This window comes from Hemicordylus capensis, chromosome 3 (genome assembly GCF_027244095.1).
Source record: "Hemicordylus capensis ecotype Gifberg chromosome 3, rHemCap1.1.pri, whole genome shotgun sequence".
NCBI lineage: Eukaryota > Metazoa > Chordata > Lepidosauria > Squamata > Cordylidae > Hemicordylus > Hemicordylus capensis.
The window spans coordinates 213954640-213978221 of NC_069659.1; the positions used below are offsets into that span (position 1 = coordinate 213954640).

Consider the following 23582-nt stretch of genomic DNA (forward strand, 5'->3'; position numbering starts at 1 on the left):
TTTTGCAGTTTGATTTGCAACTGCTGTCGTGCATGAAGTGATCCACAGCCATCTATGCCACAGATGTCAACCTCTCCATAAGCTCTTATATTCCATAAGCTCTTACTTTTATAGGAAGAAACAAAGAACCCTGTCAGTAACAGAATTATCTCCTATAGACTCCTGCACTTGGCCATAGGATGACAAAACCAACAGATTATTTACAGCTCTGGGAAAGTTGCTCGCTCCATAAGCTCTTTATTTGTAACATGTTGGGATAAAAAGTTCCAGGTTAATATATGACTATGTTTCCCCCTCTTGTTACAACAAAACTAAGGGGGGGGGGAATCTCAGCCTCTAACAGTCCCAAAGTCCATCCATTCCATACATATTTTAGCTCCTGTCTCTTTACTTGCTAACAACAATGTCTGAATGCACCTGCAGATAGAGTGCTTGTTAATATCCATATTCCTATTTGCTGCATTGATACATACAAAACTCTGCACATAAAGGCCCTCTAAGTAAAGGCTTCCAGGTGCAAATTTGATTGAATGCAAATATTCTCTAAATGTGAAGATCTATGATTAGCTCAAATGTTTGATTGCTAATATATTCCAGCATCACAATTTCCCACAAAAACGGTGAAGAAACTAATCAGAGTTGAATTGCTCCTCTTCTAGTTATAGGTGTTTAAAAAGACAAACAAAAAAACCCGGGGGGGAAACCATGACCACTGAACAAGTCAATTAAGAATGTGTACCACAAATCTCTTAAACTAGAGGCTTTGCACTCAACGTTGCACACAACGTGTTGTGTGGATTGGTACCTGGCCACCTAGTTATGTGAGTGCAAGCTAGTGGCATCCCAATATTACATGGCATCCTGTAGCATGAATTGACCCTGTTTGTTTTGTTAGCCTTTCTTCAGGGTACTGTTGTGGTGCCAGTGTCCTGCATTGTCAGGAGCCAGTCTGCTGCCTTCTTACACCTGTGGAAGCTTCCAAACTGATGTTAAGGACAGCCCCTCGTAGACTGCGTTGCAGTGGTCTATTATCAGAGACAGAGGCATAACTGACACTGCCAGATCCTAAGTACTGTGAAGGATACCACTGCTTTGCAAGAATTGTTTGTGCTATGGTCCTTGGCATTTATGGTTTTGGATTAGTACTCATGTTTTATGGTTGTGGTATTGCATCAATGCATTGGGGAAATCTGCTCCTGTCTGTCTATTGATAGGACTGCAATCAATGTTGCCCCTTCTTGCTTCTCGCAGAATGCCTCTTCTCTGCTCACCTCGAGATGACTAGAATCTCTCTGTTCTTCTGCAGATTGTTTTTACAGACCTTAAATTGTTTCTTGTTTGCCAAAAGAAATCTGATCTAGACTGCATAAGCATCCATGGATACATCTGGGTAGACACAGAGAGGACTAGTGGCATTGCATGTTAGGGATATGCATGGAACTGGTGGGGGTGGGCTCGATGGTGGGCGGGGGTCCCTTTAAAGGCAAGGGAGGATGCACTCACTCCCCCACTGCTGCTACATTTCCCCTGCTGGTGTGCAACATCTGAAAAGCCCGTCGGGGCGGCAGCATACCTCCCTGCCACCCTATTGCAACCTTTACCAGATATACCCGGAAGTATGAGGTGTGCCTGTGCGCGTTGCATGCGCACACAACCCACGAAAGTGCACCTTGTACTTTCGGGTATATCCCATAATACATTGCAATGGAGTGGCAGAGAGGTATGCTGCTGCTCTGATGGGCTTTTTGTATGTTGCATACCAGCAGGGGAAATGCGGCAGTGTGGGGTGGGGGAGTGCATCCTTCCCCACCCTTAAAAGCATCCCCCACTGCCCTTTGAGCTGGCCAGGGTTCAAACCTCTGAATCAGTTCGTGCACATCCCTATTGCACATATGAAATTACCTTATACAGAGTCAGACCTTCAGTCTATCTAGTTCAGTACAGAATCTTCCCTTCTTAAGCAAGCTGATAGAGTGTGTGGTGGCTGTGCAGCTGCAAAGGGTCTTGGATGATACAGATTAAGCCCTTTTCAATTTGGCTTCTGCCTGGGGTTTGGGACTGAAACTGCCTTGGTCGCCCTGGTAGATGAACTACAGTGGGAGCTAGACAGGGGAAGTACATCCCTATTGGTTCTGCTGGACTCTCAGCGGCATACGATACCATCAGCCATGGTATCCTTCTGGACCCCCTTGTGGGAACCTTGACTCCTTGGCCTGATTGACTCCTTGGCCTCTGGCCTATTGGGTCCCACAAGGCTCAGTATTGTCCCCCATTCTGTTTAACATCTTCATGGAACTGCTGGGAGAGGTCATTGGGAGATTTGGACTGAAGTGTCATCAATATGCAGATGACATTCAGCTCTACCTCTCTCTGACATCAGGTCCTAGGGAAGCAGTGGATATATTGGAACGGGGACTAGAAGTGGTGATGGGCTGGATGTGGGCTAGCAACCTGAGGTGAAATCCAGACAAGACGGAGATGCTGTTGCTCAGTAGGAAGGCCAGTTGGGATAGGGTGATTCAACCAGCTCTGGATGAAATTGTACACCCCTTGAAAGACCAAGTGTGTAGTTTCAGGGTGTTGCTGGACCTGGATCTGCTATTGGATGCTTAGGTGGAGGCAGTAGCCAGGGTTACCTTTGCACAGCTTCAGCTAGTGAGCCAGCTGCCTCCCTTTCTCAAGAAGGCAGATCTGGCCATGGTTACCCATGCCTTAGTTACATCGTGGCTGGATTACTGAATTGGGCTTTACATGAGGCGTACAATGTAGCTGTCAGGGTTCTTTCTGGAACTGCGTGCTCAGAACATATTACACCTATTTTGAAAGAGCTGTACTGGCTGCCAGTTTGTTTCTGGAACCAATTCAGTGTGCTGGTTATTACCTTAAAAACCCTGAACCTTTTTGACCCTGTATACCTGAAGGACTGCCTGCTCCCAAGGGTTTCTGCCCGCATTTCTGCGGTGCCCACCCAACAGGGGCGGGGCGGGGGGCTTTACTCCATGTGCCAACATTAAGAGAGACTGAATTATTTCTCTGTGTAAACCATCCTGAGCCATTTTTGGAAGGGTGGAATAGAAATTGAATTAATAATAATAATAATAATAAATTGTCATGCGTGTGGGACAAGGCCTTCTCTGTTGCCCCCAGCCTTTGGAATGCTCATCCAGTGAATGTCTGCTCTTTGACATCTGTGACTGCTTTTAAAAAAACTGGAGACCTTTTTATTTGTTCAGGCTTTTACCCCTTATGGGGCTTTCTCAGCTCTTCTTTTATTTTGTCTGTCTTTTGAATGTATGTGTGTGTGTGTTTATGTTTTTTATTGTTTTAACTGATTTTAATGTGATTTTTATGGAGTGTTAATGTATTTTGATTTTTGTGTACTGCATTGGGATAAACTTTGTGAAAGACAGTATAGAAATTGAACTATAAACAAATAAAGCTACCTATCTGACTGGGAGTGGCTTTCCTAGTCCCTTTTAACAGCAGAAGCCAAAGGTCAACTACTGGGAACATACTGTGTCACTGAGCTATGGCCCTTTCATGATCACTTCGTGAGATTACATAATAATAGACAGTTCTGAGACTCGTTATCTGTCATGCCTTATGTTGCTTAAGAAGAAGGTTACACTCAAGCAGCACAAGAGTAGAAAATCAAGAGTCAATTATTATTTTGCCATTATCAACTGTTGATTTTCTGCTCCATGGTGCTTGATTGGGACCCTTTTATTTTATTTTATTTTATTTTATTTTATTTTATTTTATTTATGAATGAACACCCCATCCAGAGGCTCTGGGCGGTGTACAATAATAAAGGGTTACTCCTTTTCTGACCCTACGATCAGTAAACATCACAGAGTTCTTCTAAAATAGCAAGGTATGGCATATGAAAATGTCTACAGTGCTGCACCACACAATATCATAAAATATAAACCTACCATTCTCCTTGAAGTTAATTGCGTTTACTGTATGGATTTCTAGTGGCCCCAGATAGGCTGCAGTTTATTGTGGCAGAGCTCTTCTATCTATCAGCTATTGCACTTGCTGCCTTCAGTGCCTTGCCAGAGTAAGTTTGAAAAGTAAATATCTTGAACTCATCAAGAGGGGTTTTTTTGCACTACTACATCCTCTTCTATTACAGCTTTGATAGAACAGCATCCCTAGGGATCTGTAAAAGCACAAGGTTTCCAAGCTGATGAATTGTACAAAGCAGAAGTACATCAAAAATATAACACTCTGGTGGTGGTGGTGGCGACGGCGGGGGGAGCCGAATGCGACAGTGTGGAGGGAGGAATGGAGGAATGATTTTTTGGCCTGTTTGAGTTCCTTATTTTTTCTGTATTGAATGATGAAAAGGATTATTGAGTATCAACTTGAGAAATGCAGCAGCAGGGCAGGGAAATGTGTATCAAGGTGAGCAAGAACATGAAGAAGCATTCTTCATATTTGAGCTTGACTGTATTATTCATTCATTCATTCATTCAATTTTTATACCGCCCTTCCAGAAAGGCTCAGCCTGACTAGTAATTTTTAAAGCTACTGACTCAACTGGCATGGCTCCATTGATGTTCTGTTTGATTAGACCAAATAAGGGTCTACCCTCTTCCTTCTCTGACTTTTCTTTTCCCAGGTACTACACACATGTTTACAGTATTTATTGCAATTTATCACACTTTGGCAATTACTAAATGTTGGTTCTCTTGTCAGGGGTGTTCCAAGAAATTTTGCTGCCTGCAGTGAAGGGTAATATGATGCCCCACCCCCTTGGCAGGCCATTCTACCCAGGCAGTGGCACACACATGCGCTTAGACCAGGCCTGCTGAGCTTAGGCTTCCCTCCAACTCTTTTTGGACTATAACTCCCATAATCCCCAGCCAGAGCAGTCAATAGCCAGGGATTATGGGAGTTGTAGGCCAACATCTGCAGGAGGGCCAAAGTGTGCAGCCCTGTCTTAGACTATGCCATTAAACCAGGTACTGGCAGCAGAGGCATTCATAGCTCACGTTGGGACTGGGGAAGAGGTGAAAGAAGAGGTGTGCTCCAATGAGGCAAGAAGGAGAAAATGAACACTATGTCCCAGTGGTCTGAGGAAAGAAGGTGGCAGTGGCAGGGAGGCCTGTGGAGTGGTGTTTGTGGTGGTGGTGGGGGGGCTGTGCTTGCTATCCCCTGTGCCCCTCCTTTTGCCTACTGCTGAGGCAACTGCCTCACTCTGCCTCATGGACGGGACACCCTTGGCTCTTGTGAGGACTTAGTGTGTCCCATGGTGTGGTAATGGCAGATTGCAGTTGTCGGGGTGGGGGGAGGGTGGGGAGAAAATATGGCATTAGGGTTCAGCAGATACTGGCTGTATTCTTACTTGTAGCACAAGATTCAGCAGAGGGGAATCAGTTGGAATCACTGGAGTATCAGCTGGAATATAGTTATGCTGGGTAGGAAACATAAGTATATACTGTAAAAAGCAGGTGCAGCATAGAATAATTAAGAGGATTCAGATATCAAGCTGTTTCTTTGGTTGTCAAGGAGAGATTAATATTAAGGGCTCTGAGAACCAAAAGCCCCCAGTCTCTCCCTTTTCCATCTAAATAGAAGGTAGACAGAAAGGCAAATAATGGAAGCTGAAAGGCACAGGGTGTGTGCCTTTCAGAGCACCAGAGGAACTTATAAACTTCAGTTTGCAACTTCAGTGGGGAAGTATTGTTTGCTGCTAGGGCATAGACCATGAACTTGTGGAGCAATGACCTAGAAAATGGCACTGAATATCTATGAGCAACCACAGCCATATTCCCTAGCCCTATTATGTTGTACCTGTGCCCAGATGTCTGTACACAGGTACATGTTCTTGTGTGAATGACTGCACCTGGGGTTCATTTTAAAAGTGAACCTGAGTACAGGCCCCTGTACTTTCTTTCTGTCCCAGATGCATGGTACAGAAAGAAAGTGTACTGCTCTACCTGCATTCAATGTACTATGCAAATAACTGTACGTGGCTGACATGTTGCACAAGGCAATGTGGTTGGTTCTGAACTGTTTTGTGCTGCAGCAAGCATCCAAAGCATTGCCTGCTCTGATGAGGGACAGGATTAGGAACATAGGAAACTGCCATATACTGAGTCAGACCATTGGTCTATCTAGCTCAGTATTGTCTTCACAGACTGGCAGTGGCTTCTCCAAGGTTGCAGGCAGGAATCTCTCTCAGCCCTGTCTTGGAGAAGCCAGGGAGGGAACTTGAAACCTTCTGCTCTTCCCAGAGCGGCTTCATCCCCTGAGGGGAATATCTTGCAGTGCTCACACATCAAGTCTCCCATTCATATGCAACCAGGGCAGACCCTGCTTAGCTATGGGGACAAGTCATGCTTGCTACCACAAGACCAGCTCTCCTCTCCATTCATCCGCTACGACTTAAAATTCAGCAACTGCACTTCTGTGGTGCTACGTACATTGAAAATAATGGATGTAGCATCATGGAAGTGTAATTGCAGAATTTTAAGTAGTAATGGACAAGTTCTGTTCCACATCCGCAACACCACAGGCATTGCTTTAGATTCCTACAGCAACATGGATTGTTCAGAACTGACCACATTGCCTTGTGCAACATGTCAGTCGCTGTGTACAAATCAGTATATGTATACTAGGGGTGTGCAATTCGGATTTTCGGTGTTTCGATTCGGATCTGAACCAAAACACCCCTGTTCTGTTTTGTATCCGAATATTGCCCATCCGAATCACCCCTGATTCGATTCAGATCCGGATCCGAATAGATTTGGATTAAAAAAATGGGTCCTGGGGCCAAAATAGTGGGGTGGGGTGGTAGTGCCCAATGGGTGGAGGCTACCACCCCAATTGCAGAGAGATTGGCCAAAGGGCTGAGTTTTGGTGAATTTTTGAAGTTTTAGTTTCTTTGGGGCAGATTGGGGGCATAACGTGGGATCTGGGCCAAAAGAGTGGGGTGGGGTGGTAGTGCCTAATGGCTGGAGGCTACCACCCCAATTGCAGAGTGATTGGGCAGAGGGCTGATTTTTGGTGAATTCCTGAAGTTTACGCGTTTTTAAGGTTTCCCCCCATTAGGTATAATGAAGGGTGTATTGCTTCACGTTGGGGGGAAAGGGGTGGCCTAGAGCAGTGTGGGGTTGGTGGTAGTGCCGGGTAGGGGCAAGGAAGCTACCTGAATTTTTTCAAAGGATTTGGGCAGAGGGCTGATTTTTGGTGAATTGTTGAAGTTTACGCGTCTTTAAGGTTTTTCCTCATAAGGTGGTATAATGGAGCTTTCAGCAGCCCCATAAGTGCACTTGGGGGGTGCTGGGGTGGCCCAGAGCAAGTGGTGGTGTAGTTCACATAGGGTGCCAACCACCCCCATGGGTTTCTAAACCATGGGGTACAGGGTTCTGTTGTTTCTGAGGTATTCTGAGTGTGGATTCTATGATAGCAAATTAGAGTGGATTCATGGATTCTCATTAAAAATCTCATTTGCTATCATAGAATCCACACTGGGATGCAAAAAGGCGGGAAATTCAAATAGACGTCATTGCTCAAAATGTAGGGGGGGAAAGAAGGCCACAAAATGGAGCTCCGAAACATCTGAATATTTCGGATCCGAAACAGGGGTGATTCGTTTCGGATCCGAAATTATTCGGATTTCTTTGAGGGTGATTTGGATCGGCTCCGAATCACCCGAAATTCGCTGTTTCGGGTACAGATCGTTCTGTAACCGAAACATTTCGCACATCCCTAATGTATACACAATACACAGATCGTATTAGGGATGTGCCCAAACCGGTTCAGCACCTCCTTAGGGAAGCACCAAGTTGACTCGGATGCCCATAGCCAAACTGGTTTTGCGGGGCAGGGATTGGGCCCTTTTAAAAATTTGGTAAGCAGGTCCTTACCTGCTCTTCCACCACCCGACCCCTTTTCTGGGTGCAGCACTTGTGTTTCAAAAGGCCATGGGCAGCTGCAGTGTAGCTCCCAAGAGCCTGTGTGAGGCGTCAGCACATGCAGTGGCCATGTGTGTTCTGATGCCGCACACAGGCTGCTGGGAGCAGCGCTGCAGCCACATGTGGCTTTTCCAAATGCTAGCGACTCATGAAGAAAAGCGGTGGGTAGCGGAGCAGGTAAGGACTTGCTTACCTCATTTTTAAGGGACCTGATCCGCTCCTCCCCCTGCCCATGGCTGCCCGAGCTGTTTTGGGCACATCCCTAGATTGTATGAGTGTTGAATATAACATGTGAATAGGGGCTTGTGTTTCTAAAGGTTGGATTTCCAGGGCAGGGGGTGAGATTTCTAGGCAGCTTTGTTCACAGAGTGTGGACATTCCATTACATAAAAAGTTCATAATTGGTTGAGGGGTGGTTGCTAGGTCAACCTTGTTGTCAAGGGGTGTGGCTTTGTTCTGAGTGAGCGGAGAGTTCTGCGGATGAGTGACAGTAGAGGTCAGTTGGAGGGATGACAGTTGGGGCTGCTGAGAGAAGAATCTGGAGGGGGAAAGGTAAAATCATTCTGTGAGGCAAAGCAGAGGCTAGGAGAGGAATTCTAAAGAGGAAATTGTTGTCAAGGAAAAGTGAGGGGATTGAGGGAAGAAATATCCTACAAAAGAGACTTCCAGGAAAGATGCAGTTTACCTCAGAACTCCTAAGCCTGTCAGCTGATACTTAGTAACAGCTAGGATACACCCTGAAACATTGAAGAAAGTGACCGTTGATGAGAAAGCTTACAGCTGAGATATGGATAAACATACTGTTTAAAAGGAGAAAGGAAAAATGCAAGTCTGGGTCTGGGTAAAGAAGAGCATTGATTCCAGAGATCATAGCTACTGGCCTTCATTAATAAATGGGAAAGGGATTAAGATCTGAAAGTTATATGCTTATTTGAACCTGAATTGAAAGCATCTGTTAGAAAAATAAACCTTTTTATTCAGTTTCAGGTTGCTTCTTTACTATCCCTATCCCTGCTACAAAGTAAAAAAGGGAGTAAAGAAAAGTTTTGAGAAAGTGGTGACAGTGACAGATACAAGGGTAGAAAGTATTACAGAAAAAAAATTAAAAGGAAAGAGTTGGAAGTGAGGTGCAACCATCACATGGAGTGACATGGGCTCCATAGAGCAGGCAGTGGCAGAAGCAGCAGTGGGGAAATAGGATGGCAGATTCTTCTCTGGAGGCAAGCACATTGATTCCACGTTTGCCCTACAGCCAAGGATCTGTCAAAAGACATCTTGCCTTCTCAGATCATTTGGCAGCCATCTGACCAAGCCTGCAATGTGCTCTTGCTTTCCAAGACTACAGTATCTGGGCTGACTAATGGCATTGGCAGTTGGGACAAATATTGGCAACAAATAGACACAACCAGGTAAAGCTGGTTTCAACCTGCTTGTTTACTCCAGTCCATCTCCACGATCAAAGGTCCTCCTCCATGTGCTCTTGCCAGCTGAGGTGAGGTGGTTGGCGCCAGGAGAAAGGGCCTTCTCAGTCATGGGTTCTGTTTGTCTCTACAGAAAAGATCTCCTGGCACTTACTATTGTTTATTTTCAGTGCTAGGTGAAGTCCTTTTTATTTTCCTAGACTTATCACATCTGATGAAATGTTAATGTATTTTATTGCTGCTTGTACTTCACTGTTTTAAATGTGTGTATTTGTTATTGTGTCTTCTATTTTGTCTCTCTCTTCATAGATAGATAGATAGATAGATAGATAGATAGATAGATAAAATATTAAGATACTTTGCACACTCTGATTTGCCCTGTGCCCCACACACCCTCCTAGGGTCGGCCCTGAGTAGGGTTGCATTAAGTACCTTCCCCCCGCCCACTGACTCATCCATTAAAATGCTGGTTGCCAGTCCCTATATTATTGTTACTAGGAGCTTTCCCAGACAGCAGGCCTTACTGCGGGTTTACTGAGAGACTTTAATGCGAGTTTGAAGTTGCCCCAAAAAACCAATGCAAAATAGTGGATTTTTTTTTACCCTGGATATAAATCGGGCTACACTCTAATGTACAATAAAAACAAACAAACATGAATTGGATGTGAAGTGCCCCCCGATAGCTCGCAATGACTTTGGGGTAAATTTGGCCAATATGTGAATTCACCCCCTGTATTCTGGAGGAGATGCGAACTAAAAGTGGGGTGTGAAATACTTCTAGGGAAATGTAAGTTTTGGAACTTTTGAGTCTAGTATTGCTCTGAGATAATTGACAGCTGCTGCCAGTGGTCAAGATGGTTCTTGACTCGGTGGTGGTGGAACTATAGTTTGAACTCTGCATTAGGGCAGCTTCATTAGTTCACACACTCTCCCTTGTTCTTCAGGCCCCAGGACAGTCCTCATTCATACTACAGTTTAACCTAATAGATGGAAGAAAGTAGAATGGAAAGTCTGTTTGTATTCTTCTGTTTTCCCAGTCATTAAGTTGTATGCTGAGTCTGGCCTTTTATACCAGTGAAATTTACAGTCTGTCATTCTAGAATCAAACTAAGCAGGTTGTTATCACTTATGGTCTGAGGATGAAAGATCTGAGAGCTATGAGTAAAAGCTTGCAAATTGCTGCTGCAGTGATGTGCTCCTCTGAAGCTGTATTTCCTATCTGATGTACATGTTCCAACTTGTGAACCACCCCCCGCCGACCTCCCACATTGAGCTGCACAGGCTTCCCACTTTTCTGTGCCTAATGAACATCATCTATGAAGAATTGATTTGGCACAGTTTGTTGCCAGGTGCAAATACATTTCCTTCCTCTTTATGTAAGATGTCTCCTTGAGGACTTTTTATCTTCAGGTTGCCTGGCATGAGAGATGGACTGGGGGAAATCAAGCTACTTCAGCAGGTGTGGTCAGTGCAAGCAGCTAAACCATAATAATAAATAATAAATAATAAATGTTATTTTTTTGCCGCCCCCATAACAAATTATCTGGGCAGCTTACAACACAACATCAGATAAAACATAAGATTTAAAAAAACACATTAAATAATTAGAGACAAAAAGGGGGGTGTTGTTTTTTTAAAGTACAAAATACAATACAAAATGATTTAAAAGACATTAAAAAAAAGTTAAAATCAGATTAGAATTTCAAAGGCCTGAGTGAACAAAAAGGTCTTCACCTGGTATCTAAAAGAACAAAGTGATGCAGGAAGGTGAACCTCACAGGGAGGCTATTCCATAAGCGGGGTGCAACAACCGAAAAGGCCCTCTCCTTGGTAGCCACCCACCTCACCTCATTTGGCAGGGACACTTGGAGGAGGGCCTCTACCTTTTATAAAGGTATAAAAATCTGTTCCCTGCCTAACCTCACCCCAAATCATCCTTAATTAATGACTATTTACTAGCTTTTCATCCACTAGGTTTGCCAGTTGGCATTTACTAGACTAACCAGTAAAACCTTGTTCTATGTAGTACTCAACAGTGCAGAGACCAAATTAATTCCAGGTTCTTCCTGGCTTCATCCATGACCCACCAGCTTCTGTCAGGCTCCATCTATAACCTGCTAGGTTCTGCCCTGGATCCATCACTGACCTGCCAGATTCCTTCAGGCTCTGCCTATAACCAAGCTTGCTTCTGTCCTGGTTCTGCTTGTTTTGGCTCCACTCCCTGGCCTCACTCTGGATCCAGAGTGCTTGGAATTGGAAGCATACTCAAAATGGGAAGCAGAATGACTAGCACACTGTACCAGTAATGTACAGTGTACTAGTCATATAACAAACAAGGGTAGACTGTAATGCAATGCTAGTCATTAGCAGGCCACTTGGGAAGCAAAAGCATTCTTCTATTGCTCCAGACTGGCAGTGAAGGCTCCTTTTCCTCTGACTGCAGTGGGAGACCTGCTTTATCTGAACAAAAAGTGAGATTGGGTACAAAATCAATTTAGTGAGAGCAAAATGGAAGTCTCAACAGACATGCTGTTCTTCAAATAGGTTTGCCAGCCAGCCAGTATTTTACCAGTAAAACTGGAAAGCAATGTTCTGTCAATTTACCTGTACTGGAGGTCTGAGAAGCCAGTAATGCCATCTTGTGCCCTTGCTCTGTCTCTGGCCTGCCAGGTTTCCTAGTTCTGCCTGATTTCCCTCTGACCTAAGGCCTGTTCCAGGAAGCAATATTTTTGTAATGAAATATATACAAGCCTATCATCAATATGCTCTGCTCTCCCCCCGCCCCAGCCAAATTGTTAAAAATGGTTTTGATTGAGGAAAGGATTGTTCAGTTCTTTGTTCAAGCCATGCTGACATTTTCAGGCAAGCCAAGGTTCTGTGAATGGTTCAACATGTATCCAGATAGTAGGACTAACACATGTTCTATGCACTACTGAACAAAGCTCTGAGAGAAGAGTCCAAGGACATGCTTTATTTCTTTAAAGATTATAGCTATGAACATAGCCTTTGTGGATTCTCATGGTTTAACGCTCTCCATTGTCACCTTTCTCCATATTATTTTAAAATTAGCATTTACCAAGGCAACAGGGAAGCCACTCAACAAGAACCTGACTACTCTGGCATACTGTATACCTCATCAAAAGTATTTTTGTGCTTGTCACCTAAAGCCATGACTCACCTAGCAACAAGCTTGTTATGCAGCTTTCATAAATCTCTGGAAAGCTGTGGGAAAAAACACTTATTTTGGAAGAGGGCCATTTTCACCATTTGCAGAGAATCGTGCTTTTTTTTTTTTTTTAATGTGAGTGATTTCATTCCTAATTTAAAAGCATGGTAACTTCTTTTTTAGTTGCTTGGCAACTAACCGGAGGTATGTGGGATAGAAAGTGGAATTAAAACTCATGACAATATTTTTGGTTTCTCTTTTAGGTGGGCAGCACAGTATTGAATTTTGAATTCCAGGTTAAGTTAGTATTGTGTATGTAAAATGTGGTATTGTACTGCCAATTTGGTTATTTTGAGGAGTGGAGATGCTACTTCTGGGTAGCCCATTCAGGTGAAGAAATAACAGACAGCTTTTGTGAAAGTTGGCTGGTGATGTTCTTGTTTTCAACTCTCCTGGTGTTCTGCTTCTGAGAACTTCCCAGATATTGCTGATCATCTTTAGTTTTGTGAGGAATTTGGAAGCAGGATAAAAATGTCAGTCATGTTTATGAAAGCACCAAGATAGAACAATCCCCTTTGTACCACAATTTATAACCCAAAGCAAATGCAGCCATCAGCCATAAATTGTAGCCTATCAGGGGTTCAGTAAGCATCTTTTAACTGGGGCCCAGGACTACAAATATGGGGAGCTGTCAAACATCTGGCAGACCACAATACTGGTGGTGGGCTGTGTTTGGCTTCTGTGGAGGGGGAAAAATTGTGTAATCCTGGATTGAAAAGCCAGCAAGTGTCTCTAGGTTCTGTCCCTCCTCTGCCAGAGATCCCATTTAAGGTCTCGCTGCCTCCATGTCTCAGGGTATGAACCTCAAGAAACTTGGTAGGGAATCTTAATACACAGTGTAGTCCATTTGGTTATCCTTTGGGACATAAATGCCCAAGATTCAAGACCAGGCTTGGCCATGGACTCAGATTTGGGCAAATAACTGTCATTCAGCCTTAGTTTTCCCTTTTCCTTTGTAATAGACCCACAGTCAAGCTATGTATGTGAAAGGAATCCACCCCTCGCAACAGTGGAAATAATCCTGTCTGTGCAATGCACTCATAGGCCTCCTCTACATAAACTTTAGGTCTGCTTTATATCAGTTCAACTCATCTAATGACATCCTCAAAGAATCCTTAGTGTAACTCTTTATTTGGGATTCTCTCAGGGAATTAACTAAAAAGCTTACTGAAACTTACTTTGGTTTCCCTCAAAATTCCTTAGATATCTCACCCAAGCAGGAGCCTCCACTTTTGCCTCCAAGTTTCAATTTAGCCAAGCATCAATGGCAAGTCAGAGCATAGCAAACAGGGATAGCAAACAGGACATAGGAGTTTTGCAGGAGTTTTGCGGGAAGTGCAGGGGAGCCTGGAACAAGCCCCTGCGAGAACAAGGATCACAAGGAGCCTGGTGGAGAAGAGAACGTAAGTACATATCCCTCCCTCGTACCCCTCATATTATTGGGAAAGACTGTTTGAACAGTTAAATAGTTGACCATTACAGCTGAGACCTATCCTAATAAACTATCTAATAAACGGACAATAAGCTCCCTAAATAATCAGCCAACTAAAACCTTATGAAGATAGAAGGTCAGCAGGGGAAGGGGCACTTACCAGTGTATTGCACAGAGTGCCACATGTATGACTATTTGCCCCATGGGCAGGAGTCATGGGTGTGTGCTCGGTGCAAGGAGCTCCTGGCTCTCAGGGAACAAATCTGTTCCCTCGAGGCCAAGGTGGTGGATCTGGAGAAGCTCAGAGAGACAGAGAGGCATGTGGACGAGACCTTCAGGGATGTGATAGAGGCATCCCACTCCAGGGCTAGTAGCTCCTCTACTGTCAGGGAGAATGAAGGTCTTGGGCAAGGAGGACATCGGTCTGAGGAAGAGGGAAATGCTCCTTTAGAAGGGACCCCTTCTGTGGATGATGAGCCCATATCCTCTCGCACAGGGGATACTCCTCTGGGGGGTGGGGGCCTCCTTGTAGTTGGTGATTCAATCATTAGAGGGATAGAGAGATGGGTTTGTGACCCGCGTGTTGACCGCACGGTGACTTGCCTGCCTGGTGCGAAGGTTGCGGACATTATGCAGTGTCTAGACAGGCTCCTAGGCAGTGCTGGGGAGGAGACAGTTGTCGTGGTGCACGTCGGCACCAACGATGTGGGGAAATGCAGTCGGGAGGTCCTGGAAGCCAAATTTAGGCTGATAGGTAGCATTTTGAAGTCCAGGACCCCCAAGTTAGCATTCTCAGAAATGCTACCTGTTGCACGTGCAAGTACAGTGAGACAGGCAGAGCTGAGGGGTTTCAATGCATGGATGAGACGTTGGTGCCGGGAGGAGGGGTTTAGATTTGTTAGGCACTGGGACACATTTTGGGGCAAGCAAGTCCTGTACAAAAGGGACAGGCTTCACTTGAACCAAGATGGAACCAGACTGCTGGTGCTTAAAATCAAAAAGGTTGCAGAGCAGCTTTTAAAATGACACCTGGGGAACAGCCGATGGGAGCTGGGCAATATCCCGTTTGGCAAAAGCCATCCTTTAAAGTGTGAGGCTGCAAAGAATTCAGATAAAACAGAAGGGGACAGAGCAGAACCGCATAAAGAGCAGACGGGAGCCTGTGCCAGCAGGTCAAAGAGTCAAAAGAATAGCATACATCAGGGGAGAGATTCAGTGTATAGGTGCTTATATGCCAATGCCAGAAGCCTCCGAGCCAAGATGGGTGAGCTGGAGTGCTTGGTTGCTAATGCAGAAATAGATATAGTGGGCATAACAGAAACATGGTGGAACAGTGAGAACCGGTGGGACACTGTTATCCCTGGGTATAAACTCTATAGAAAGGACAGGGAGGGGCGCCTTGGTGGTGGAATAGCACTGTATGTTAAAGAAGGGAGAGAATCGTAACAAGCTAGAAAACCTAGGTGGACTGGAGTCCTCCACAGAAACCCTGTGGGTGACTATACAAGGCCGGAAAGGGAACGTGCTACTGGGGACGTGCTAATGCCCTCTGGATCAAAATGCCGACAGTGACTGGGAGTTGCAGGAGGAAATCAGGGAGGCATCAAGGAGAGGCAGGGCTGTAATTATGGGTGATTTCAACTACCCACACATAGACTGGGTAAATTCACATTCAAGTCAGGACAAAGAGTTCAAATTTCTAGATGCGCTAAATGACTGTGCCCTAGAACAGTTGGTCATGGAACCGACCAGAGAGAAGGCGACCTTGGATCTAATTCTGAGTGACACCCAGGACCTGGTGCATGATGTCAGTGTCATCGACCCTTTAGGGAACAGTGACCACAGTACCATCAAATTCAGCATACATGCGGGGAGAGAATCACCAAGGATGTCTAACACAGACATTTTGAATTTCAGAAGAGGAAACTTCTCCAAAATGAGGAGTATGGTGAAAAGAAAGCTGAGGGGGGAAATCAGGAGAGTCACTTCGCTCTAGAGTGCATGGAGTTTACTCAAAACCACAATACTAGAAGCCCAGTTAGACTGTATACCCAAAAGGAGGAAAAGTACCACTAAGTCCAGGAGGCTGCCGGCATGGCTAACAGGTACCATCAAGGAAGCCATAAAAGGGAAGAAGACTTCCGTCTGAAATTGGAAGGTCTATCCAAACGTAGAGAACAGAAAGGAACACAAACTCTGGCAAAAGAAATGCAAGGTGACAATAAGGGAGGCAAAAAGAGAGTTTGAGGAACATTTAGCCAAAAGTATCAAGGGGAATAACAAAAACTTCTTTAAGTACATCAGAAGCAGGAAACCTGCCAGGAAGGCAGTTGGACCATTAGACAATGAGGGAGTGAAAGGGATTATTGAACTGGAGAAGGTACAGTATTGCGTACAATTCTGGTCACCACATCTTAAAAAGGACATTGTTGAACTGGAGAAGGTACAGAAGAGGGCAACCAAGATGATCAGGGGCCTAGAGCAACTTTCTTATGAGGCAAGACTACAACACCTGGGGCTTTTAAGTTTAGAAAAAAGATGACTATGGGGAGACATGATAGAGGTCTATAAAATCATGCATGGTGTGGAGAGAGAGAAATTCTTTTCCCTCTCACACAACACTAGAACCAGGGGTCACTCCATGAAATTGATTGCCAGGAGGTCTAGAACCAACAAACGGAAATACTTTTTCACACAACACGTGATCCACTTGTGGAACTCTCTGCCACAGGATGTGGTGACAGCCAACAACCTGGATGGCTTTAAGAGGGGTTTGGATGACTTCATGGAGGAGAGGTCTATCAATGGCTACTAGTCGGAGAGCTGTGGGCCACCTCCAGCCCCAAAGGCAGGATGCCTCTGAGTACCAGTTGCAGGGGAGTAATGGCAGGTGAGAGGGCACGCCCTCAACTCCTGTCTGTGGCTTCCAGTGGCATCTGGTGGGCCACTGTGCGAAATAGGATGCTGGACTAGATGGGCCTTGGGCTTGATCCAGCAGGGCTGTTCTTATGTTCTTATGTTCAAGTCTGACATAATATCTAGCAAATGTTTGACCCCTGTTCTGTGACTCTTAAGCGGCAAGCCACCCAAAGACGTACATTTGGGCAGGGTATAAAATTAAGAAAGAAAGAAAGAAAGAAAGAAAGAAAGAAAGAAAGAAAGAAAGAAAGAAAGAAAGAAGTTTGGCCAAAGCCTGTTTGTCCATTTTTGTAGATGCCCACCCCAAATTATTTAGGAAACCTGCCATTACATTCAGCAGGATATTTAGACAAATACCGTGGGATCTGACACCATTAAGTCTTGCTTCTGAACACAGCCAGCATGAAGAATTGTCACAGAAACCTCAGTGATATCATGGTTCATTGCCTATCTGTTGCTGGGTTGACTCCCTACAGTCCCTCTTGCTGTGCAATACAAGAGCAATGTTTAATTTGCTTGACACGTCTCCTCAACTGGGGCTAGGCGCAAGCAAGTGAACAACAGCCAGGCTGCACCTCTACATTGGGGGTCTGTAATTTTCTAGTCTTGAGAATTTGCTTCACTTTATGAATAAGTGACTTTAGAAGCTTCTGGCTAATTAATCATGGTTGCACAGTGCTGTTGCAGGCAGCTTGTTATAACATTTGATTAACAACAAGTGCTGATTTGGGAATTTTGATGCAGTGAGCAAGATCACATCTGGCAAGGCATGACAGTTACTTACTCCTTCACAATGTAAGTATATATATGGCTGGCATCCTGATGAATGAAGCACTTGCAGAAGGACATTGTGCTAGTGCAAAGCTGTTGTGCTAACTACTTGCTCTGAGTCTGGTGCTTGCATTCCAGACTAGTCTTGCACTACCATTAGCATGTTTTGCACTTGTGAAACTGATGTGCACCTTTGGCACACCTCATTTGTTTTAAAGGAAACTTTTGTGCAATTCTGCAAATCCTGTTTTTTTTTTAAAGCACAACTCTGTGAGCTTTTTGCACTAGCACAACTTTGTTATGCAAATACTTTGTTAGTCACAGTGTCAGCTACTTATTTATTATATATACTGTCCCAGAGTATTTTGCATGGGCTTCTAAAAATGAAGTTGCTACCCTATATATCCCAGCAATATTATGCCTGCACGTCAACTAGCCAGGGCAAGTCTTCAACTGTGCAGGTACAACTGCAATCTTGAGCCAGGAGCGGGTATAAAAAAGGATAGCAGTGTTAGGCAAGCCATGGTCAAAAACCAGGAGATCAAGTCGATGTTGGAGCATCAGAAGTCAGGGTCAGTCAAGCCACGGTCCAGAGCTGGGAGCTCAGGTCAGTGCAAGAGTATCCAGAATCAAGGTCAGCCAAGCCAGGGTCAGAACCCAGAGAGTCAAATGTATGGAAGAGCAGGCATGAGTCGAAGTCAAAATATGCAAGGGTCGAGGCCAGGAAATACGAGTTACTCAGAAGCAAGGTAAGGTCAAAGCTGTGCATCTGCAGTGATGTTGCTTCAGTAAGGTCCTGAATCTGAGTTCCTTTAAAGGGGAAGTGGACTCTAGCCCCTTCCTTAGTTTTGGAAGACTGGTGAGTTTAAAGTTCATGGACCCTGTTTTGCAGATGTAGGCAGTGTCAATGTGGGGGTGGTTCTGCCTCTGATTAGTCTTCTGAGGATTACTCAAAGTCTGAGGAGTTGGACAGAGGTGCATCCTCTGGTCTTAGCAGAGGAGGAGGAGGTGAAGCAGCTAGGGTTTCCCATCCTGGTGTGTTTTTGGGGTCTGCTGTAACTGAGTTTTCCCCTTCTGTTGCCTCCTCTGGTTGCAGAGGAGGGGGAGGATCTGCTACTACTGGGGTCCTCCTTTCTGACTCATCCCCTGAACTGTCTGACTGAGTGGCCTTAGGACCGAGGGTAATGAAAATGTGTTGAATTGTAACGATTTTAGAAAGAGCTGCATGGCATATTCTCAAGTTTAGATTTTTTTTTTTTTGTGGGTAGAAACTAGCTACTTGATGAGGTAGAGGTTTTCCATGAAAAACAGAGAACCCTTTCACATGATCATAAGGGGATTGGTTGGGAGGATTAAAGAGCTCCTACCCTAACAGCCACAGATGAGCAGAAGCTCTGCTTGGTTCAGCAATTCCAGCACGCAAAGTCAAGAGAGGCCTCCATTGCTGAAATTGTAAGCTGGAACAATAAAAGGTCCCACAAGGATCAAGTCAGCCGTCCCATTATGCACTGCACTGCCAGTAGACTGGCAACCATCATTACATCATCAGCTGTTCTCTGGTTGGCCATGAAGGGGCAGGAGATGGGTCTAGCACTGCTGAAGCTACAGGACCATAGAGTGTGCTTTGCATAGCAGCACATTCATGGTTGGCAGCCCCTGTAACCACAGCTCTCTATTGTTAACATGGCTGCTGATACTTGAGAGCTTCCAGAAATAGGAAATGCATCAACACAACCAAAACAAAAAAGTAGGAGAGCTCTCTTTTCCTCCTACCTGAGTAAAGAGCAGGGTACAAAACTTAGGTTGTTCTGTTTTGAGTAATGTGAGTAGGAGGGGTTTCTGTGTGTTCACATGACCATGAATCCATGAACATATTGAAGCTATTCACACAACCAGGAGAAACTGGGCTAAGGGAGCTAGCCTAGCCTGATTTCTCCTGGTTGGCTGCTGCCACGGGAGCTGCTCAGCTTCTGGCAGCAAACCACTTAAAGTACCCCTCCCTTAAATGAGGTTAGTGGCACTAGCGCTCCACTAACCCTGTTTGGTTGCTCATGTGCTGCTGCGCTGCGGCTCTCCACCATGGCAACACATGGGGAGACCCCTGCCGGGAGGCTGCAAGCAGCCTCCTGAGCTCAGAGGTCTCTCCAGGATGCCCCGCGTGCTCATGCGGGGCATCCTGGGACTCCCAGGGGCCATGTGGACCCCGATCCCTGCAGCCCCTGCTGGCTCCATGATGGAGCCAGCAGTCGTGTGGGCGGCCAATGCAGCCACCCAGCTATGAGTGGCTGCTTATCTGCGGGGAGAGCTGGCTAAGCCCGGTCTCCCTGCAGAACCCCATCAGGCGCTTCACATGTGTTATGTGAAGCGCCTCACTGCCTTCTACCCTCTTTTTGATGGTCATGTGAATGGGTTCAGAATATTCTCTTTGAATATTCATCTCCCCCTGCCCCTGCCAGGCATTTTCAGGACCATGATTCCTGCTGGCTGTTGCTGCTGTTTTGATGCAATTTCTTTCCCATAATGACTTATTCTTTCTATTTCCTGGATTAATCACATGATTCTTGCCAATCAGGGATCAAGCAGTAAGCAAGTGGGCAAAGTTACACTACACAGCCAATCAGATCGGCTAAGTGGAGATGTCACTGAGGGTATGTGAGGGCAATGCAGATTAATAAATGAACATTTTTTCAAAGTTTTCTGTAAAAATCACTGAAAATATTCACAAAAAGGTAAATTGTTTCATCTCAGCCTTAATTAGTTAATTACATTTCTGTACCTCCAAACACAAATGTCTCATGGTGTTTACAAGAGTTAAACAATAAAGCCAGTTAAAACCACGCAATTAAAACAGTTAAAATAATTTTAAAATGGCAATGACAACAATAAAGCCAGCTTACAACTGCTCAAAGGCTTTCTTAAATAAATGATTCTTAAGAGCTCTTTTAAAAACTAACAGAGATGAGGCAACTATTACAACCACAGAGAGTTCATTCCAAAATCTCGAAATGGCTATAGAAAAGGCTCATCCCTGAGTTGCCACCAGACAAGCTGAAGGCAACTGCAGGTGAACCTTTCCAGAAGATCTTAATAAGTGGCAGGGGTCCTGAAGTAGAAGGCATTCTCTCAAATACCCTGGGCCAAGCCATTGACGGCTTTATACATAATCATCAGCAATTTATAATTTGCCTAGAAATGCATGGGCAGCCAGTGTAGTGCTTTTGAAATAGGAGTAATATGGTCTCATTGGGTTGCCCTGGAGACCAACCTGTCTTTCACCTTTTGTACCAATCTCAGTTTCTGAACTACGTATAAAGGCAGCCTCACATACAGTGCATTGCAGTACTCAAGTCTGGAGGTTACCAGTAATTGTACCACTGTTTTTAGGTCATTTCCCTCCAAAAATGGCCAAAGCTGGCATATCAAGCCTAAACTGATAAAAAGCACTCCTGGTCTTTGGCTCAACCTGAGAAACCAGAGAGAGGCCCGGGTCAAGAAGTGCTCCCAAACTATGTACCTGTTCCTTCTGGGGGAGTGGAACCCCTTCCAGAACAGACAACTGTAACCTGACTAGTTGTAGGACGATATGGATTTTGCATTTCCTTCCCTCACCTTTAATTGAGTTCACCTTTGTTGGTTTCTTGCTATGGAAGAACAGACATGTTTACACATGATCAGAAATGTGTGTGGAGCAAGGAGGGGAATGGCAAAATAGGGTTTTGGTTTTTGTGTCATTACTTGGCAGGATGATACAGATGACCAACTTACTAAATGGTTACATGTGCTTGGCGTGGGCATATATATTCAGCCTTGTCTCTGTACATAAAGCTTAATGTAACTAAAATGACTTGAAATGAATCAGAGCATTAGCAATAAAATAAAGCAGTATTGCATGTGCATAATATTGGTAAATGTTACATATGTCTCCAAAATTCCTAGCTTTGGTCTCCAATAATTCATTCCATCTGTAACTGTTTTTCAACTAATATGCTTTCAAAAATTTCACTCCAGGCCTGAAAGATGTGGTATACCACAGGGGAAAAAATCTGACTTTAAAGGTTTTCAACATTGCATCCAATCAGTTCTAGGGATGAACTTGGAGGATCAGCTACACACAGGCGAGGCTCAATGAGAAAGCACATATTTTGCATGCAGAATATCCAAGGTTCAATTCCTGGTATTGCCAACTTAGGGAGCAGAGATCTGAAAGTAATCCAAGACCATTGAAAGTCACTGCCTTTGGAAGTCACCAGTAATCAAAAAGTGGAAGCTTTATGGTCACATATCCTGTAGAACTTGTGCTGGCCTTCCAATAACCAACATAGGTATAAGAGGGGTGGATTATGGGAATTATGGTGGCTGGCAAATTACTGGTGCAGGGGGAGGTTGCCCCCATCCCTCCAAGAACAAACAGGAGCAACACCAATGTGCTGGAAAGGTTGGGAAACTGCTGCTTGTCTAAATAGACCAAAAGGCATATTCAGTATGACGCATATCCATTGGCTTTTTGCTCCTCAGCAAATCCTATGCAGATATAAGGATTTTCACTGGTGAGAGGAAATAATACTCCCATATGTCAGAGGAATATCACATATGAGTCATTAAAATGTAAGATGATATAAATGATTCATATAAATATAATAGTTAAGTTACTTATTGATATAATGCATTTGTTAAACGGGATTTTATATATCAGCGTGAATGTAAGCTTCTAGGCAGCCAATAAATATTGTATTAGTACTTTCTCTTAATTTATTTCCTCCCTGTTTTCCTATCTCCCCCTTCTCCCATTCCAGTGAACAGGCAGGCAGCTTAACATGGAACAAATAATTCCTCAGGGCTGGTTCACACAGTCCCAAAGTGTCTTCAGGCAATCTAATCATGGGAGGAACCAGGATATATCCCCAGGAATGTAGCCTAACAACATCTTTCTAGAGTTGTTAGGACTCACAATTGGGAATCCTTGCTTGCTCACTATAGATAGTACATTCAACAAACAGTGAGTTACCAACTCAACTTGGCACCAGGGACATATCTAGGGGTGGGCAGGCAGGGCACGTGCCCCGGCTGCCACTTGAAGGGGGCGCCATTTTGTAAAATTAATTAAAAAAAAAAATTGCTGCCAAAAACAAAATGGCCACCGTGCATGCTCAAATGGCCTCTGTGAGGCTCTAGGTCATGCCAGGCTTTGCAGAGGCCATTTGAGAATGTGTGCTGGCCGTTTTGGTTTCAATAGCCTTTTTTTTTTAAGATTATTTTTAAAAATGGCCACTGCACATGCTCAAATGGTCCCTGCGAGGCCCTAGAGGCCAGCGGGGTGAGGGGGAATCTTTGCAAAAAAACCCCAGCCATTAGGAAGCCCCCCAAAGGGGCTACGGGTAAAAATAATAATAATAATGAAAATATAATATAAGACACTGTACACATATTCAGATTGGCACTATGTACAGAGAAGCAGGGCTTGTGAATACTGAGCTGACGCTTAAGAGCTAGGATTGTATTCATTTGCTCTTACTTTGCTTCTTGTGATAAGTGAGTTAAATGTGATGTCTTGCTAATATGGCTATTAATGGTGAGTTTGTCTTTGAATCAGTGTGAAATCCTTAATATTAAGGCCCACTGGGAGTTTCTTGCTCTCTTTCTCTCATTTTAACTGTCTTTCTGAAATACTAGAATATATTCCAAGCAGTGACACAGTTTACTCTGCATATCCTTTGATTATTTACAGAGTATCTGGGAAAAGTCAAATTCTTCATTGATTTTTAAAACTTATGTAATGGTGATGCTACAATGCATAGTAGAGAATTAGACAGGCACTTCTGTTTAGTTTTCCAAGTACATCTCCACATAGTATTTGGGTATTTCATGAGCCCTAGCATACTGAAATT

At 44.4% G+C, this 23582-nt stretch overlaps 2 protein-coding genes across 13 annotated transcripts in view; one reads left to right on the forward strand and one right to left on the reverse strand.

The window, feature by feature from the left end:
- The window catches only part of LOC128348917 (uncharacterized), a 90286-nt gene extending 70387 nt beyond the window's left edge, over window positions 1-19899 (forward strand). For 7 of the 11 annotated variants that reach the window (XM_053304666.1, XM_053304670.1, XM_053304667.1 and 4 more), the window contains one exon: window positions 12419-19899. In XM_053304666.1, coding sequence (XP_053160641.1) covers window positions 14131-15033 — 903 coding nt within the window. In that variant the 5' untranslated portion in view covers window positions 12419-14130 and the 3' untranslated portion in view covers window positions 15034-19899. Of the gene's footprint in view, window positions 1-8211; window positions 9338-9482; window positions 9526-12418 lie in introns of those variants that run through there. The other 4 variants (XM_053304662.1, XM_053304672.1, XM_053304661.1 and 1 more) reach the window with 4 other exon arrangements.
- The window catches only part of RASGEF1A (RasGEF domain family member 1A), a 349237-nt gene that overhangs the window by 211357 nt on the left and 114298 nt on the right, over window positions 1-23582 (reverse strand). The gene's annotated exons all lie outside the window — the stretch shown is intronic.